This window comes from Epinephelus fuscoguttatus, linkage group LG24 (genome assembly GCF_011397635.1).
Source record: "Epinephelus fuscoguttatus linkage group LG24, E.fuscoguttatus.final_Chr_v1".
Lineage (NCBI taxonomy): Eukaryota > Metazoa > Chordata > Actinopteri > Perciformes > Serranidae > Epinephelus > Epinephelus fuscoguttatus.
Genome location: NC_064775.1, coordinates 10879775 through 10899702, shown reverse-complemented (window position 1 = coordinate 10899702; position 19928 = coordinate 10879775). Strand labels below are relative to the sequence as shown.

Sequence of the window (19928 nt, the reverse complement as noted above, 5' to 3'; positions counted from 1 at the left end):
AAACAGTGACAAGTTGCTACAAAACACCCATGTTTGTCTCACTACATCACAACTAGTTATGCTGCATACATATGTATGAAATGTACACATGTAACGTATTTGTGGTTTGCAGAAACATGCAATGCCAACATTGTCGTCTGGAGACTGGTTTGAAACGTGTCACCATCATTTCGAAATCACGCTGATAAGCATACTGTACAAGAATGGGAAAAGTCATGAAGCGCCAAGCCGATTGTTACACGTCTCTGAGCTGTTATGCCATCTGATCTGATCTGACAAACAGAACATTCAGATCAACACCTACTGAAGTTCTCTCCCTCCCAACATATCTGCAAACAATCACACTCCAAACAAAGCACACAGCAGAGCTACAACCCCGAGCTGATGCTTTCATAATTCATACATCAACGTTGGAAATGTACGTCATATGCATTTCTTCGGCGAACAACAAACTCGGGCGCGGAGGCTGTCAGGATCATGCGACCCTCAGAAGGAAAACAAAAATCACCATGGACGGGATCTTGTCAGGGATCACAGGTCACCTCTCAAAAGCTGTGAGCTTTACAGCCAAGGAAGGCGCTTGGAACAGTTGGGCTCTGACTCTCAGGGCACAGTGGGTACATGTAGAAGAGATCTCAGTACTGACATGCGATAAAGTCTCCAACCATGTTGGCTTTAATGAAGATATGAAGTATAAATCTAACTTAAATACCTCTGACCCTTACAGTCTTCACTTGAGATTGTTTGTCACGTAACTTGTTAAGATGTTAATGTAAAAACTCTGAATCATATGCAGCAAAATTATTATAATTAATTAATAATTATTATTATAATGCACAAGGTGCATTATAAATATTTCCCATCGCAACCCACCCAGACAAACATCGACTAAGAACTCGCTTTATCTGCTTGTCTCTGGGCTTTATACTCCTAGTTTTCATAAATGGCTCGTGAAACTATGAGGCAGCTGCTTTTCACACGTCGTCCTGCCAGTTACCATGACTGGCTCCTGCTGAATGCCTCCTCCAACTACTATGGTTTGTTTCACTAAATTAGACTCCTCAATATGGATTTTTTTTTTTTTTTTTTTTTGGTGGAATGTGTTACAAGCTTAATTGGTAAAGAAAACGTATTGTAAAGCAACACAGTGATAGAGAGATACAGAGATATAAAGAGGAAGACAGACACAGACCGAAAAAGAGAGAGATTGCCAGACCCTTAAAAGGCTTCAAAAGCAGACACATCACTTGCTGAGTAACAGCAAGCAAGGTCCCACAAACAAGATTTAGGCCAGGCTTTTATATGTAAATGTTTACGTAGGCAGATATATAAAAGAAGGAGAGATAAATGTTTGAGAGGCAAACAATGTGCTGTTGGCTGACGGCGTATGAGAGATAGCAGTGCTTTTGAGAAAAAATTACGAAATGAAAGCATGGGTATCAACTTTTTCCTTCATGGCATGGTCGTATTTTTTAATATTCTTTTACACATTATTGCCAGCCATGCTCAAGGATGACATATTCTTTCACAGACTCCTCTTAGGGTCCTTGCAATACACTGGATAGTCTCTCATAAGTGGTTCCAAACACGTGGGTCCTGGTCTAAAAGTGGGTTGCAGGTCCATTCTGTATGGACCGCAAGTGGCTCACAAAAATGTCAAGTTTGTTAAAAACATTTTATTTTTAAGTGCAGTGAATTTCTGGCACAGAGTTTTTTTTTAGTGCTGTTTCCTGCTGTAGAGGGAGTGACTAATGGACAACTGCTTGACAGAGACAGAAAACTTACTCGACAACAAAACGGCAAGTCCTTCCACAGGGCAAGACGATGGCAAAACACATGATATCGAATGAGTTAAACTGGCGGACCTTGAACTAATGATTAAGGAGAAATCTGGACCCCGTGGCTGGATCATTTTATGTATCAAACTACGCTGATAAATGCAGAGAGTTGAAAGGCGTCCAGCATACAACATGATATTAAGCAATTTTCTCTTTTTCAATTTCAATTTCAAGTCTTTGGCGCTGCAGAACGTGACTCATCATATTTACTGTCTCAGAAGTGACATGCAATTTTTTTTTCAATTGTACCAAACATCTATTTTTACCAACACAGAACAGGTTCCTGCGCCTTATGTTGAAATGTTCGGAGAATCTGAACTGAATCCGAAAAGTTGGTTCCCAGCTGGAACCAAAAAATAGCAGGTTTTTCTTGACCTGACGTTTGAACCGTAATGACATCAGTGGGCGTGTCATATTCTACGGGTTGGAACCATTGACTGTAAAAAATAATGGACATAGCCACCATTATGTCACGCATTGGTTCGTGGACTACTGTTTTGAAGCCTTTAGTTTAGCATTTCTGCAGTCGCCATCTTGGGGAATTTGGAGCCAGAAGTGACCACATTTTGAGAGAAGGTGGCGCTGTGGAGGAGCGAGGGGTGGATCTGACTGGGAAACCAAGGACACTATACGCAGACAGCCTGACACTCAAAGTGGCCCACCCCTAATTATATGTAACTTTAAGCCTTGATAAAATGTCAATGGGTGAGTTATAAACAAACTCAACCCAACTACTGATTGTCATGAAAGGGTAAATTAGCTATTGAGACCATAGCAGTTTTTCGTACCATACTGTACACGTGTTTATTTCTGCTGTGAAGTCGGCCATTTTAACATGGGTGTCAATGGATGTTCAGTGAACTTCAGTTCTTTGGCACTTCCATGTTAGCTTCACTTTTCAGCCTTGGAGGTTGCCGCTGGATTGGAACGCAAGGATGGAGTCATGCACGCAACAGTTTTCTAAGTCTTCTTAACATTTGTTGACCCTGCTTGTTTTTGAATAAAGAATATGTGAAATAACAGAACGAAAACTTGCAAGTAGTCAGACCGCCATTGATTACAATGCTTCCAATCCAAACTGGTGGAACCGTCGCACCAAGGTTCCAAGAAACCTGAACAGAAGTGATTGAAGAACCAAAGCTAATTTGGTGAAAAAGGGTGTCATTGATCAATAAAATCCTGTCCCCAGCTCTGTAGTAATTGGTCATATAAGCAGGTAATCTTTATCCTATTAAGCATCAGTGCTTTCTTAATAGAATTATTAAGCGTATTCAACTTGCTGCCACTTTTGGCAATGCAGAGTTGAATTCAGACGGCCTGCTCCCTCAGCAGCTACAACTCATACAGTATGCGGTGCTGTCGAGTGGTGTATTTGACAGAGTTGGCAGTTGGGCGTGCTGAGATGCCTCTAAAACATTTGAAAGTATGACACGTCTGTGGCATCTGGTGACATTTTACACAATTGAATGCTTCCATTCACACAATATATATTGGATGAAACAGTCTTTTGGTATCAGTTTAAGGGTACTGGCATTGTAATTTTTAAATGATACCCCTGTTTCCAACTATAAAAATGTCTTTCATCGTAACTTGTGAAGTATAATGGGGATAGTTGTTTGTATGTTTATATTTGGTTGTAAATTGATTTATGAAGCTGTTTAATTTATTAATAGATAAGTAAGAAAGGGGTAGGGTCATATAAGTTTTACTTCTACCTGCTCCTTTTCGGACACTGTTCTTTTTTGTTTGTATTCTGTTTTCTGTCTTTAAATTTTATTTTTTTATGTTCGAAATAAAATAAATTCATTCATTCATTCATTCATTCATTTATTCATTCATTCATAAATTGTACAGTAAGCATCATGAAGAAATGTACTTTCCAAATCTGCAGAGAGAACTGACTATGTTAACTCTTTTTTCATCTTTTAAAGCTTCTCCAGGACACAGCAATGTCCTGAGGCACTGGTATAGAGTTTCCATGCTATAATCAAAGTATTCCCCTTTCAGGCAAGTGGCTAACACTTTTGACTTAAAGTAAGAACTGAATGTTCATATGCAAAATGTCTGTTTTCCTTCGCTGATTCAGACCGCCACATACATATTTTTCTCTCTCTCTCAGCTTCAGTGGATTCTCAGCATGTCAGCTGTGAGTTGTGTTGATGGTAAGGACAGGAGGGGGTGAATGGAGTTTGTGGATAGATGTGTATGGATTTAAAGTCAAACATTCTGCTGATTCCCCATACAGCGTCGCCGGGTCGATACATCGGGAGCGGGGCTGATGCCTCCGCCAGCAATTCTATTGACTTCCAATCTACACTTGACCCGTCTTTTTCTGTACATGACACATCTGCAAGACCTTTGCTGCATAATTAAAAAAAAGAGGTGGTACAAAGGGATTCAAAAGAAAGGACAATTTAAATGTGCTTCATCTTGGGAAATAAATTTTGTGTAGCCGAACTGTAATTTTAAGTCGTACCTTACTTTACTCATTAACCTTTATCTCAGTTGGCAGAAATGATCATTTGAATCCTGCTCCTGTCATTTATGAAATATGAAAAAAAAAAAGCAAAGACTGGCAGGATGTCATTTAATCGTTACAATTTTTTAATAACCTTGCCCTCTTCCAGACCACCTAATCTACTTGCTGATCAAAAATGATTTACTCCCATTGCATGAAACGCCACAAACAGCCATGCCTTACTTTAAATGCTGTCGGCGCACACTGAGCTGAACATGCTGATGCGAAAACAAGCTTAAGATTGCTCCTGACCTTTCTGTAATTACCCATAGAGTATTTCAGTCTCTCAAAACCCTCCTGCCTTTGAAGCCCTGGGAGAGAGCACTTCTCCCGAAGACGAGAGTGCACATCTGGAGCTGATGTGGCGTGTGTTCGCTCCCCACCTCTCCCAAAATACAGACTAAAAACCTCAGTGGGGGATGGGGACGCCGAGGGAAAGGACCCGATTGGCTGTTCGATGAGACAATTTGCAGGAAACTGCTAAATGGAGAGGTTTTGAATCAACAGCAAGAATTATTGTTTCTCCCCTGGTTGCAAAGCCAGGTCACGTGCCTCAGCGGATGTCTTAATCGTTGGAGAAAGGAGAAAAATAATCCTTCAAATAGAGGCCCCAGGGAAGGTCAAGCAGATTTTCCTACAGAAAACACGGTGGCTTAGCTCGATAAATCCCAGGATTCTTTGAATGTGTCTCTCTCAGGAAAGGATTAACAGGTGTGCAAAGTGTCTCGACGTCCCCTAAATCTGGCATGAAATAAGTCGATAATTACATTTACATTAAATGCATCAAATCATCACAAGCAAGCCAATGATGGCCGTTTGGAAAAATCCGCCAGATGTGAATGGGGGTGGGAAATTGCAAGTCATCTTGTAGCACAACATCGCCGCCTGATTGAATGCCATTGATTGGCTTTAGTGTCGGTTTGTCTCTATGGCGACTGCACCATGCAAACATTTACAAACAGCGTTCAGAAAGCAATCACTATTACACCCTGAATTGTTGCATTGCATGAGGCTGTATAATTATCTCAAAGACTGAGCATAACAGTCACTCCTGCTTGTCAATATTAATATCAGAGTCGTCTTATTGAGCCAAAAATGGACTCAACTATCAGGACAACAGTAACACTATGTGTGTCCTCAAACTTGTAGCTCTCAGCCCCAGCAGCTTTGTGTTTTCACCGCTTCTTGCTCAGTGACATGGTGCTACCTCTCAGGGTTTCTGGTTCAATAACTTACTGCGTGTCTACGGGGAACTGCCCTTTTGGAAATCCTCCCTCGGACAGATTTATTTCTCTTGAGGGACCAATGTGTGGAACTCCGAATGGATCGTGACTGGGGTCGTTTTATACTGACGCTGATATTGTTTTATTGTGATTTTATTATAACACTGGACCTCATGCAGCAACATCATCCTAATTTTCTGTGATGAGAAAAATAGGACAAGTCAACTCCAAATGCACCGAACGTTCTCAACCATCTGAATCAGCTCTTTTCCAGCTGTGTTGAATGATTGGCACATGGCTAAGAATTGTATCGGTGCCACCAAAAAATGCTGGAAGATGATAATTTAAGATAAATTTAAACAAAGTAAATGTGATTTTTGAGAGTGTCAGCACTGGTGTTACAGGAAAATCAAAAACCCAGCAATGACAATGCTGTAAATGTAGTGTCAGCAGCAGTGCTGGAAGTATTCAAATCCTTAACTTTAGTACAAGCACTAATCCAACGCTGTAAAAAATACTATGTTATTGGTAAAAGCTCTGCCTTTAAATGTTACATAAGTAAAAGTATGTAAGTACAATCAGGGAAATGTATTTATTTGTTAAAAGTTAAAGTACTCAGTGCAGAAAAGTTAAAATAAATTCATTAAATAAAAATTTCTAAAAATAATTACAAGATGTTTTTTGTATAAATTTTACTTAAATGATTTTAAAGTTGTTGTCAATTATTTTTAAAATAATTCTACTTATCAATTCAGCTGTAGTTGCAGATTTTCATATTGTTTGTGTGCAAAACTTCTAATTTGTGAAGTAACTAGTAACAGAAGTGATGTAAAAAGTATCTTACTGAAGAGAAGAGCAAACGTAGGTAAACAAAATCAATAGGTACTTACAAATTAAGAACAAATTGTTGATATAAACAAAAATAAGAGAACATTGTACGTATACCATTTCTTGCCCAAGGCCCATTGATTATAAAATTGCAAAGAAAACAGCACAAAACAAACAAACATTACAAACTAGCCGAGGCTACAAAAGCTTTGGACCATACCATACACCTGTTTCCATTAAATTAAACACTGCACATGCCGTACTTGAGCCCAAGTTCCATTGTTTACCCAGCGACCATGTATGCAATGACGTGCTTTACATGAGCTGCTCTGGTGCTGCGTCACGCTAATGAAACTCAACAGTATCTGCACCGCATCATGATGCTGAGCCCCATGCAATTATTCCTTAGGCTACATTAAACTCTATTATTCTCAATGGCAGAACAAGTACTCAGATCTCTATCTTAAGTAAAAGTACCAGCACAGCAATGTAGAAATGACCTTAAACAGAAGCACGAAATCAGCAGCAAAGTGTACTTAAATTACCAAGTACTCCATATGCAGGATAATTGCACTGCTCTTAATAAGACAAGCAAAATTAACTGAAGACATAATATTGGAAATGTGGCACTTCTTTGCTTCTTTAATGACCTTACTTATCAACATAAATATCTTGAGCTCAAACTTGACCTTTGACCCTCTAGATAGACTCTAGTGATATATCTAAACTATTCCAAGGGTACAGATGACCCTGGCCCAAAGCCATGTGGGGGCCCATGAAAAGATCTATGCTTAACCCTTGAATGGGATCAAGTACAACATTTACATCCTGACTTAAATCACTGATAACACAAGCTATGTGTATTTAAATGATAAACAACAAACACATTTCACTGTGCCATCTGATACTAACTGGGTAAGACTTGAAAACTGAAAGATGGCAGCTATATCAGTTCTGCACACAATTTAACTAATATTTAATGAAAGTACCACCAAGATTGAACGGATAGGCCTGGATGAAGAAAAACATTGCTCATCCCTGATTTGATCTTATGATTTAATCAATCAATGTTTGATTTTACTTTGCTATGATCATTCATTTGAGTGTATTTTCCTGGCCCAGGACACACGTGTGTATCTCTGCAAAGTCTTAACACCGCATACAAGTAGATACAAAATGTGCATGGCAATATGATTAATTTGATTATATATCGCAGGACGTATGAAAATGTATAGGGATCCTACCCCCCATGGGTGTGGATGAGGCGCCCACTTCTGCCAGTGTTTACTAACGGCTGGCCTGTGTATAAGAATAAATAAATCAATTTCTAGAGTTTTTCTTTTGATGATACGTTACCTACAACTACTATCTGTACTGAATTATGTTTCCAAACCTTCAATATTGCAGGTTGCAACACCGAAAACAATACTGTTTTCAACAAAGTGCAACAAAACAAAGCCAGAAAACCTTGAGTGAAGTTACAGGGTTTGCCTTGGTTTCTCCAGAACTTTTTGTTGGGAAGGTAAACATATGCCACTATTTTATATAAGAAAGCAACACAGGAGAGACTGTGTACTTGGCCCCATGATAGAGTGGATATTTACTTTCCCAAAATTGACAAAAAGTTCTTTTGCTTCTGCATCTTCCACTCACTTTAACTCAAAGGTCAGAAAATATACTGGATCATTTACTGGCAGAAATTGCATATAATATAAAAGGTGTGTTTTCTTTAGTGTACTTGAGAATGAGACATATCTACACAGGGAGCAGGTCCTCATCCACATAAATCACCATGTTGCACCACCATGCCCTTAGAGGTCAAACTAAACACTGGCTCTATACAGGGCCACTATCGTTTTCACATCGCTCTTTGTAGACAGCAGCCCCGCTGTGACAAGAGCATCAGAAAACACCGATGTATTCAGTGTTTTTACCAGTTTAAACCACCAGGTCTGTTTGTTTTGGAGAGGGGGAGACCTCTGCGGATAATTCAGCTCCCGGTAAAAACCCCCTGAATGTTTGGATTTTAAGTTATTAGAGAAAAAATCTGAGCACACAAAAGCAGGCGCTGGGTGAATGGCTCACCTGTGGCGTGCAAAACAGCATCAGAGAAACATTGATTTGTAATGTGAAACTGCTTTTTCAGTGCTTTAACTGGTTTTAATCACCTGGTCCGGTTGTTTTGGAGAGGAAGAGACCTCTGCGGATAATTCGGCTCACGGTAAAATCCTCCTGCACAATGAACACGGAAGGAAATCTAACCGGGAGAAGTTTCAAGTGGTTGCAATCTGCAATCATCACTGCTAGATATTATAAATCCCCCTAAATCTTGCACACTGTTCATTCAAGCAAGAAGCAGTACAAAAATAGCATTAAAAAACATTTAAGTAAGGTAGAAAAGTACATCAAAGCTGTAAATGTACTTAGTTATATTCAACCACTGATGGCGCTTGTGGTTTTAGCCCCTCAGTCTGTATCGTATAGTGTGAATAACCTGTGTCTGCTCTGTTTAGCACTATGGAATTACACCCCTTGCTACACAGACAAAGTGATGTGACAGAAAGAGACAGATGCAGATGAAAAAAACAAGTTTAGGCAGGCAGAAAGAGAGAGGAAAACAAAGGAGGCCCACAACACAACAGGTAGGCAGGCTGCTTGACAAGCAGCAGCAGAAACAGCAGACAAACAGACAGAGAGACAGACAGGCAGGCAGGTGGGCAGGGAGAAATCAGAACCAGTCAATGGACCATAATGGGAGTGCTTTACAGCCATATGTAGGTGGTCTTAATGATGTTTTGCTTATTACAAGCGCTGCTGATGCTTTGCTGGACTCTCCTGACTCCCTTAGATTGGTCTCTTATTGCACTTGTGCAACAATGAGTGTGTTGTATCCTCTGTGCACACACACACACACGCAGAAAAAAATGATGTCAGAGAGAAAGGATATTTAACTTAGCATCCCATTTTCTGTCCTGCTCTTAATTCCAACTGAGCACTGCAGATGGAGGAGGAGGAGGAGGAGGGGTTGGGAAGAGGGGGGGGGATAACTACCTCAACTCTCCCGTGCTGGCGCTGATGTAATACTATCAAACAATGGAGTATCATACAAATCGATAGCAGATGAGATTGTGTTCAAACCACTTCTCTTGTCTTTTTCTTTACAGATCTATTTTTTTGCGATGGATTTTTATAACGGAGGGGGTAAAGAAAAAAAAAACGTCACGCACACATGCGCATATAGGGTGCCACACTGACGCATCGTTTGTTGTATAGTCAACTGTTTTTTGCTGGACTGAGGCATGCCTGTAGCGGATTATTGTTTTTACCGCATTCAACAGTGTTTTCAAAGCGAGGGGCGAAAGTCAAGGCTGGAACAGTGGAGGCTCGCGTATGGAGAGGGATCCGCTAAAGTAATGCCGCTTATCCTCTGAGAATGGGGGGTGAAATCTAGGCGCTGAACTGAGGCATCACGATCCAAATGTGAAATCTCACCAGTGGTTTTCCGACGATGCCGACTTGGACACTTTTGCCATGGAGCTGCGAGCTGTAAGAGTCAAAATAAACAGCAGGAGCAGGTTTGGTGGCACAAAGCTCTTTTTTGCGCATCTGGAAGGGGATAACCTACACATCGTGCAGCTATAAAGTGCGATTAAAAATCGCCCCTATATGTGGATTGATTTTTTTTCCTGCTCTCTCTTCTCAGCATTCCCTCAGTCAGTCGACGGATTTTTGCCATTACAGCTCAGTAGAGGGTGTCAGATTGTTCTTAGAGCACCGCGCTAGGATGAACACTGTCTTCCTCTTCTTGTGATTCCCCCCCAAATCGCGACAGCAAAGAGGGGTGAAAACGAGCGAGGCAAGACGCCGATGGATGTAAGGGGGGATGCGGGTGTTTTGCAGCGGTGGGATCGCCTCTGAAGCTCCAGCGCAGGGTGTGAATTCAGCACCAGGGGAGAGGGAACAGCTCCCGACGCCGCAACACGCAGCACGACTCGGGGAGAAAAAGGCACGGATTTGCTCGGTTTTTTCCTGCCAAGGTCAGTGTTAAGCGAACTGAAAGGAGCCAGGAAGATGCGCTGGACTCTACTGTCGCTCGCTGTTTTTGATTTTGATCATAAACACGCGGAGGCTGCGAGGATTCAGTCGTGAAAGAGACGTTTATGTGGGCATTTTCAAACTGGAAGTCTGGACACAAGTGCAGGTTAGATGCAGCATGGATCTGTTATAAAAGACTGCCTTATCCTCTCCCTAAATGTCTCTATCCCCCCTGTTTTTTTCTTCTCATTGATGCAGACTGAATTCACAGCTCGTATGTCTTGAAACCGGGAATGAATTGTCCACGTTGAAAAATGCTGCTTTGGATTGTTCTGCTGAATGCGGCTCTTTGTGTTGCTAGTGGAAATGTTACAAGGGACGTTTGTAAGGAGCAGATATGCTCTTGCAACGAGATCGAGGGAGATCTGCACATAGACTGCGAAAAAAGGAGCTTCACCACTCTGCAGCATTTGACTGGCCCGAGCTCGCAGTTTTACCACTTGCTGTTGCACGGGAATTCTCTATCCAGGCTATTTCCCAACGAGTTCGCCAACTTTTACAATGCTGTGAGCCTGCATTTGGAAAACAATGGTTTGCACGACATTGTTCCCGGCGCCTTTCTGGGACTGCAGCTGGTGAAACGGCTGCACATCAATAACAATAAGATAAGATCATTCAGGAAGAGTACATTTCTGGGGTTAGACGACTTGGAATATCTCCAAGCTGATTTTAATCTATTGAGGGATATTGACCCCGCCGTTTTCAGGGACCTAAATAAACTTGAAGTGTTAATACTTAACGACAACCTCATCAGTGCGCTACCTATAAACGTGTTTCAACATGTGCCCATTACGCATCTCGATCTGCGGGGAAACCGAATCAAAACGTTGCCTTATGAGGGGATCCTTGAGCAAATACCGGGCATTGCAGAGGTTTTGTTGGAGGACAACCCGTGGGACTGTAACTGCGACCTGGTTTCTCTTAAGGAATGGCTGGAGAACATACCGCATAACGCGCTTATTGGGAGGGTGATATGCGAGGCTCCCACCAGGCTGCAAGGGAGCGACTTAAACGAGACGTCAGAGGCGGATCTGTGCCCTTCACAGAGCGGCGGTGTGGACACCAGCCTGGTCGCCCCTCCCACCCAGGAGGAGACCTCAGAGACCGCGGCCCATGGCCCGCGTCCCACGCCTTACAAGCCCAATGGAGACACCAGTGGGCCCCCGACGCCTGGCGGCCACGGACCCAAGAGTCGCTCCAAATCTCGTGAGAACTGGCAGCTGAAAACGAAGCCCACTCCAGTGGTGACAGGTGTGAACGGGGACAGAGAGCAGCTGCACAACATGACGTGCCCCCAGCCGTGCAACTGCAAGCTGGTCGGCTCCAGACAGGGGCTGGGGGTCAACTGCGAGGGCAAAAAGATCGAGAGCTTAGCCAACCTCAAACCTAAGCCCTTTGCAGCGCACGAGCTGAACATGAGAGATAACAACATACACGCAGTGAAAAAGAACCAGCTGCTCGGCTACACCAGCCTCAACCTGCTTGATCTGGGTGGGAACAACATCAAGGTGATTGACAACAGCACTTTCCAAAACCAGAGCGAGCTCAGATGGCTGTATATGGATAAGAACTATCTGGATACGCTGATAGCAGAGATGTTTGTGGGCCTTGTGAATCTGGAATATCTCAGTTTGGAATACAACGACATCCAGCTGATAGTGGCAGGTGCGTTCAGCCCCATGCCAAACCTGAGGGTTCTGTTCCTCAATAACAACTTGCTGAAATCTTTACCAGTGGATGCTTTCCTTGGGATTTCTTTGTCCAAAATTAGTCTGCATAATAATTATTTCCCCCACCTCCCCGTGGCTGGAGTGTTAGACCAGCTCAATTCAATCATACAGATCGATTTGCACGGGAACCCGTGGGATTGCTCGTGCAACATCGTGCCCTTCAAGCAGTGGACGGAGAAACTCGGGGCCGATGTGATAGTGAGCGATCTCAAGTGTGAGTCCCCTGAAGAGTTTTGGAAGCGAGATTTCCGCTACGTCCGGAACGACCTCATGTGCCCCAAACTCTATGACAAAGTCTCCCCCACACCCCTGTCCAAAAACAGCACTTTCACCCTGGACTCGGGGACGCGCTCGAACTCTTATTTGGAGCCGAACAGGGTCTCCATCTCCGTGCTCGTCCCCGGGTTGCTGTTGGTGTTTGTCACGTCCGCTTTCACTGTCGTAGGAATGCTTGTCTTTATTTTGCGGAATCGAAAGAGATCAAAGCGGAGGGACGGGAACTCGTCCGCCTCGGAGATCAATTCCTTGCAGACAGTGTGTGACTCGTCTTATTGGCACAGCGGGCCTTACCACGCAGACGGGGGCGCGCACCGGGGCTTCGACTGCAGCACGCACCTCTCCACGACAAATGATGCGTAAAAGGGACTCTGCTGTAGTCTAGTACAATAAACCCACACCAGACTGGATTACAAACAGTCACACAGACAGACTGACGCACAGAAATGACTGATCCGCTTTTTTGTTCGTCCAGAGGGCGAACACAGACTTGTTTATGTCTTGTTTTCTCCAGTTGAACCAAGTAAGTCAGTCTGCTGCTGCTGCACAGGCCCCACTCTGTAATATATGTATATGCCAAGCCCCCCTGGCTAAAACCCCTCCCTCCCTCCTCCTCCCAGTTCTGCTATTTGCCGCAATCGGACTACGGATCTGTATGAGACAGAAAAGAGGGAGAAAAAGGAGCGAGGGAGAGGGCGTGTGTGAGAGGGAGAGAAAGAGAAAGAGAGAAAGCGAGAGCAAAGACCGAGGACCCGGGGAATGGTGCACGAACGCATGAATGTAAATGTAAATACTCGGACCGATGTATCATAATCTGCATGATGATATTTCGCATGGTTTCAACACACAAACACACACACACACACACACGCGCGTGCGCGCGCGCGACGGCGAGGAACCATAACCACCATAACCAACAAAGAAGCGACCCTTTCATGTTATATCAATATGACAATATATAGATATTAAGAATTATATATGACTATTACAAAGTGCCATTTCTCTATTTTTTGTGAACCTGCAGTTAGGATTTGTATTTGTTGTTTTAAACTTGTTTGGAGAAAAGAGAAGAAAAAAAAATCAATAACGGATGACTATCGGAAAGGAGCGATGGAAGTGAAGCTGTCAGTGCATGTTCTTTTTTCTGTTTGTTATCATTTGATTGTCGATAAATATTGGGGTTATTTATACCGTACTAGATGGTGCAGATTAAATCCATGTCTGCGCAGTCATCTCCTTTATGAATGTAAAACTGTGTTATTTTATGGTGTGCCAATTGTTGACTTTCAGATATTCAGACATGCAGATGAGCATGACCAATTAACGTCACTCAGATGCTTATGCTGCAAAGTTAATGTAGCTAAAATAACAGTTCCGTGGTTTTGTGTGTCAATGAATATAGCCTGCTTTGGGGTGAGAGGAAAAAAAAATATCAAGAAGTCATTTAAATGGGGGGTTTATACCATCATATTTTTTCAACAACTGAGCAAAGAAGTGTTTTCAATTTGAGCTATGTAATTCGATCTATGTAAACAGCGCAGGTAGACAGATATAGACTAGAATGCTTTTTTTAATGTCAGAAAAAAAAGTATTCCTCCACAAAAAAGCTTATGGCTATGATTCACTTTCATCATATTGTGAGCTTTTGTAAAGCCATCTAATCTTGTCCAAATAAGAGAACTGAAACTCACTGTATTTACTACAAAATGTGCTTGAAACAGGCTGTTTTTGGGGTGTGTGTGTGTGTGGGGTGTGTGGGTGGGGGTTCTTGCTTTCTAACAAACCAACCGGAGCCATGCTATGGAGAGAACTCAGCATGTGGCCAGTCCATAAAGACACAGGAAGTGTCACTGAGGGGGGACGAAGAGACAGAGAAAAAAAAGGCGCACACACACACACATATACGCAGGAGGTAATTTGATAATGCAAGATGCCTTTTTCAATTCAGCATTTTGAACCTGAGATACTCTTCTCGGGAGGGGAGGGCAGGGGGGGTCGCATGGTATTTTGTGGGCTCGTGAAAACAATGCCATGACTGAATACCTGTTTTGCAGAGCTCAGCTGTCGGGTCTGCTGCTTAGCCTATACTGCTTTAACTGAGCGTGGATTTGGAAAAAAAAAAAAAAAAAAAGAAGAAGAATTAAATCGTTGGGGCATACAAGTATTCAAAAAATCTCTGCAGTGTCTAAAACAGAATGTGCAATCTCATTTTTTTTCCATTTATTTGTAATTATACTGTAATATTCCAGTGCTGGTGACATCTTTTGACTTTGCCAATTGATTTCCTCTTAAAGAAACCCATTCTAAGACGCCTAATTTAGACCAGATCTCAGCATAATTTGGCAACAATCTAGCTAAGATGCCATGGCCCATCGCAATGAGAGTGTACAGAGTTGATGTGAGACAGGCTTACACCCCCTAACTCTCCCTCACCCTCCTTCCTGTTCCCCCAGCTCACAGGCCTCCAGTATCCCCTCCAGTATACAGACTATCGCTGTCCATGGTGCTGAATCACTTCCCCTGCTTTCTCCGTCTGCCTGTGTGAGGACAAATGAGCGAGAGAGCTGTTGCGTGCCAATTCGCATGTATGTGTACACACCCCTTCCTCTCCCTGCTGTCACCCCTCCCTCCCTCCCCCCCATTACAAACATGTAACCATGTGCAGCTTGACCTTGGGGACTAACATCTCAGTGACACTCATCGTCCCTCCCTTACTGCATTTCTATCCTTCCCCCTTCAACTTCCCTGCTTTTCTGTCCAGTCACACTGGGTGGTGGTGGTGGCAGTGGTGGTGGTGACTCGAGGTTGGGGGGTCTAGGGGTAACTACGTGTCTCTTCTGTGGAGTATTACTGTGCCACAGCCCACTGATGATTTGTCATAATTTTCAAAACGCTGTGTTTCAAAGTTACATTTATATGCTTTGCGATATTTGACCTGCTTCTATTTTGTTAAATAAAGTGTGGTTGAGGTTGAGTAAAAAAAAAAAAAGACAAAATGTTTGAGTTAATGAGACATGTGACAGGTTTGATTTATCATCTACGCATATTGTTTTGCATAAGGGTTTATGTATACTCAGATATACTCAAAATGAGCTTTAAGTGATGCTATTTCTTTATTGTGTTCACTATGAGGGAGGTTTTTACACTGTATTGCATTGTCATATTAGTTTTAGACTATCTTATCATGACTCTTGGATGCTAGCTCCTCAGTACCCTGGAGAGACAATGACACATTTAGATTCTTGCTGCAGTGCCGGCTGTGTTATCATTCAACTGGCGCCACTACAACATGAAATACCCACAATATATTACAATAACTTTGACTGTAAAAAATCAGCAATGTTATGAATGTTTAAATGAATAGAAGACGCTGCTGTGGGGTTTTATCTGTTGTATATGGCCTCCTATTATATGTAATGGAAAAAATGCAAATGCAATATGTTGTTCCAATTATAGTGGATGATAGATCTTCAGCACCTTCCAGATGAATCCAGTGGAGATCTGTTTCTGTCAGGTGTTGCTGTGCTGTGGGTCTGTGTGACTCAACGTCTAACAGTAGGCCCCATTCATTAATGCGATGGATAATAGCTGTTGGAAACACAGCCGAGTGGAGTAGCCTCTTTTACACGCTGGGCACACAGCACTCCAACACTGTTGTGGCCCAGCAGGCCTGCCGTAGATCGTGTGATAGCCCCCCCCCCCCGAGGAGCTGGCAGTTGATGCAACACTTCCAGCAGGGATAACATTATCCGCACACCTCATACACTCCGCTTTGGTGTAAGTCTCCACGGTCCCGCTTTGGTTTAAGTCTGGGCCATTTAATCCAGAGGGTGTGGGTAATAGTTTGCTCTGTATTTGGAAGCTGTGCTTTTTTTGCTGCAGGGTTGCTTCTCTGTGAAAAAGGTGCACCTGTGGCTGGTTAGTCATCAGTTGGAAATCCCATTACAGCTTGAACACCCACGACTAACATCATGTCTTGTTTTTGTGCTACCTCGGGCACATCTACATTGTTTTTTTGTATCGCATTTATGTTGTTCGTTTGAGGTAATAATCTGGATAACTGGCCACAAGATCCCAAGCAGGTAGCGTTTGAAACAAATTGTACTGCAGCGGGGAGGAAAATCACTCTGGAAATGATACAATCTGTCATTGAGCATATTTATATCTTGCTTGTGATGTCTCAGATTCATGCAGAGTTACAAATGGCAGCGTGATAATGGGAAAATCAATCCAAAGCACAAGTCTCTCCCTTTTAATTAGCACTAACGCGTTGGTGGCTAGCCTTTCACTGACTCCCAATGGTCACACTCAGTGTGCCTGCTCTTGTTTAGGTTTTGTAAAAATCCCCAAAAGCTTTCAAGCTCCAGTATTAGCCTTTGATGTTAGCTTTGATGAGAGTCCCATGTGTTGCACTGAGGAGTTGCCAATAGTCCAAACTCTGCAGCCACTGCAACCCTTGCTGCTGGTTCGAGCCTGTGGGTGTGTGTAGTAGTGATTATCTGGCATTATCCCCAGGGATTTCTTGGTGTTACTCCCAGATATTATTATTAGCCCATCCGCTTGCAAAGCACTTGGCCTATAAGTCTCAGTGGTTGGGTTTTATTAGCAGTTATGTTCTTTGCGAGCCACAATGGTTACTGCGTGGAGTACCCTCCATTCTTTAATGTTGTAGAATCAGTGCCACTGATTGAGTTTGGCATTAGCCTGGAATGTGATGGAGTGTTTTACATGACAGGAAACGCAGCAGGCGCTAGCTTGTGTAATCACTGTGCTTGTTAATATACCTTTCAATATGCAAACATATCCTAAAAACACATCTCCGATATAATTACACCAACAAAGAGAAATCTTTAGGGGATAAAAGTGTGTTTGTGCTGGGCGGAGTTCTGCCTGCAGCCTTACTGTTCTCAATACTGTAAAGCATTGTTAGAGCAGCTAATCAGTCTTACATTGTTGTGTATTTGGCTTCATGACAGCCAAACAAGAGTCAGTGTGGGGTGGAGCTTTAGATCACACTCGCAACAAAGCAGCAATACATGAAATAACTCCAGTAAAAGTTGCATAGTTTTGAAGCAGCTCCAGGAGTTAAGACGTGGGCAGATAAATCAATCAAAACACAACCAGTTCACACATCTCAAACCTTACTCATATTTCCCACGTCTGCCAGACAGACTATAGAGCAAACATCCAGCGTAATTAAAAGGATCTCGACTCATAATTGACCCAGATCTGGTGTCAACCCACTGCGTGCTGGCCCACGTCACACCGCCGAGCGGGGCCTTTAATCAAGATGAGTGAATGGCCTACCGAGTGTTTCCTCCAGCTCTAAGTAATCCTCTTCTTCCAGCCCCCACTTATCGATTATCTCATTGATTTCATTTAGCAGCCACATGCGTCCCCCATCCCTCACCAGCGTTTCAGGCTTTATGTGGCTCCACCTGATCTGAGTACACCGCTCAAACGGGAGCTACAACCGCAACACAAAATGGAGTTTGTTTGCAGTCATAAAGTAAGGATGTGGAGATTTGTTCAGGGGAAGAAAGCTGCGTCAGACGTTCTAACAGACTCCTCCGTTCAAGGCTAACTTCATTAAATGACCCCCCCCCCCTTCTGCACATATAAGTGGGTGGATGTATGGCCACGCACATACTGTCCAGCTTGACACCAGGGCTATAAGAAATTTTAATTTCCTAAGGCAATCTTGGTCTGAATCCAAGGAAACCTGCCCTCAATGATTTTTTACAATTATCTGACTAATCAGAGAACAGCTTGTACCTGCGCCAAGGGGGGTTTGGCCTATTGAGCGCTCAGTAAGAGCACATCCAGGCGCGTTGTATACACCTGCCCTTAATACATTAGTGTATTTACATCCAGGGCTCTCCTTTTGTAGGAGAAGTGGCATTAAGGTGCTTGATGGTATACAACGAGGCTCTAGGTAGAGTGTCAGTTTGTGGACTGAAGAGCTTGAGCACGCGCCAATGCTTCATTCAGGCACCCTCATTTCTCTCTGACATAATTTCTACGTAAACAAGCAGACTATGCAAACTCCGAACGAAGAAGCTCAAGGAAAATTTGTCTGGCTTTCTTCTCTTTAATTGTAATGTATGAACCGTGGCTTAAAGAAAGCCAAGCAGACAGCACAGACAGAAACGGAAATCCAAAATACATTAGGCTTTGTTTCAGGTTGTGGCAGTTTGCTCCTAATGAGATTTAGCGCTTTTAAGTAAAAGAACAGCACAAATTCATTCTATAGTATTGTTAATTTAAAGAAATCCACCATATTAAACACTGAAAAACAGATATAGACCTTGTAATTTGTCAACATTGGCTTCCCACAGGCTCCACTGCTGTCCAAAAAATATACAAAATATATTCTTTTGTCGTTCACAGACAGAAATGTACCATATGTCATCCTACATGGTGATGTAAGGCCTTACTAATGAAAAATCTGTTGTAAACCCCCAATAACATAAACCAAAAAAGACATATTTAGGATTTGAGAGGGCAGTCCCGGGTAAAAAGCACTATCCCCAAACAGAGCATTACGTCAATGAGAAAAGGCTCTCATAAGTATTTAAGATCATTGCAAATGCATTGTTTTACATTGCAATTACAAAATGTGAGGCCATAGAAACCTAAACTATTAGCATTTACAGTAAAACGTGAAATAGTGCCACCAAATTCACTTCGTATTGACTTTATACCCGACTCCTTAGTATTGTTGACGTAAGGTTGGCATTAACGTTTCTGCAAACCACCTACACGTTACATTTGCATATATTTTGTGTTGGATAAATTGTGACTTAACATTTTTAGCAGCGCTGTGGTTAAGGTGGTGTAAGGTTTAGGCACAAACGCCACTTGGTTATGGTTAGGAAAAGAACATGTTTTGGCTTAAAATACCCCATTTGGGTGGCACAGTCCCAGCAGGAAAAGCAGCAGTGTCTCGGTAAAAGACAATCGCTTTTTGTGCAACCATCTCCTCTGGAAACACAGCAATGTGTTGCTACAAAACACCCATGATTAGTGCCTAAAAAGTGGCCAGAAACACAGCAATAACTCTCTAAAACACAACAGGTTTTGTTGTTTGTTGCTCTTAAACATTGTTCTGCAACATGGCAGGCGGCTCCCTGAGGTGGCACGCCATCAACCATCCCCTTTACTTACCGATAACAAACCTAAGTCAGCTCATTTACTGCGTCAGTTTAGAAACATTGATATAATGGGAACACACAAATGTAATATGTTTGTGATTTGCAGCAACGTTTGCAACAACATTTTCTTTTGGCAACTGGTTTGAGTTCTTCACTTCCAATTTTAAATTGTCTAGATATCACTTCCGGAACTAATCGTTACTAGTACAGTCTTGTGACTAAATAATGAGTTGACAAAATGTCCAATTGCTTGTTTACCCAACTCT

The 19928-nt window shown here is 42.6% G+C and overlaps 1 protein-coding gene across 1 annotated transcript; it reads left to right on the top strand.

The window, feature by feature from the left end:
- The first annotated feature begins 9496 nt into the window (after positions 1 to 9496).
- On the top strand, positions 9497 to 15478 carry LOC125885161 (SLIT and NTRK-like protein 1). The gene has a single exon (XM_049570660.1). The coding sequence runs from the start codon at positions 10757 to 10759 to the stop codon at positions 12869 to 12871; it is 2115 nt and encodes a 704-aa protein (XP_049426617.1). The 5' UTR covers positions 9497 to 10756; the 3' UTR covers positions 12872 to 15478.
- The last annotated feature ends 4450 nt before the right edge of the window (positions 15479 to 19928 follow it).

Bases quoted from the DNA above. Each gene is read 5' to 3' on its own strand.
- LOC125885161 (XM_049570660.1), top strand. From the start codon at position 10,757: ATGCTGCTTTGGATTGTTCTGCTGAATGCGGCTCTTTGTGTTGCTAGT.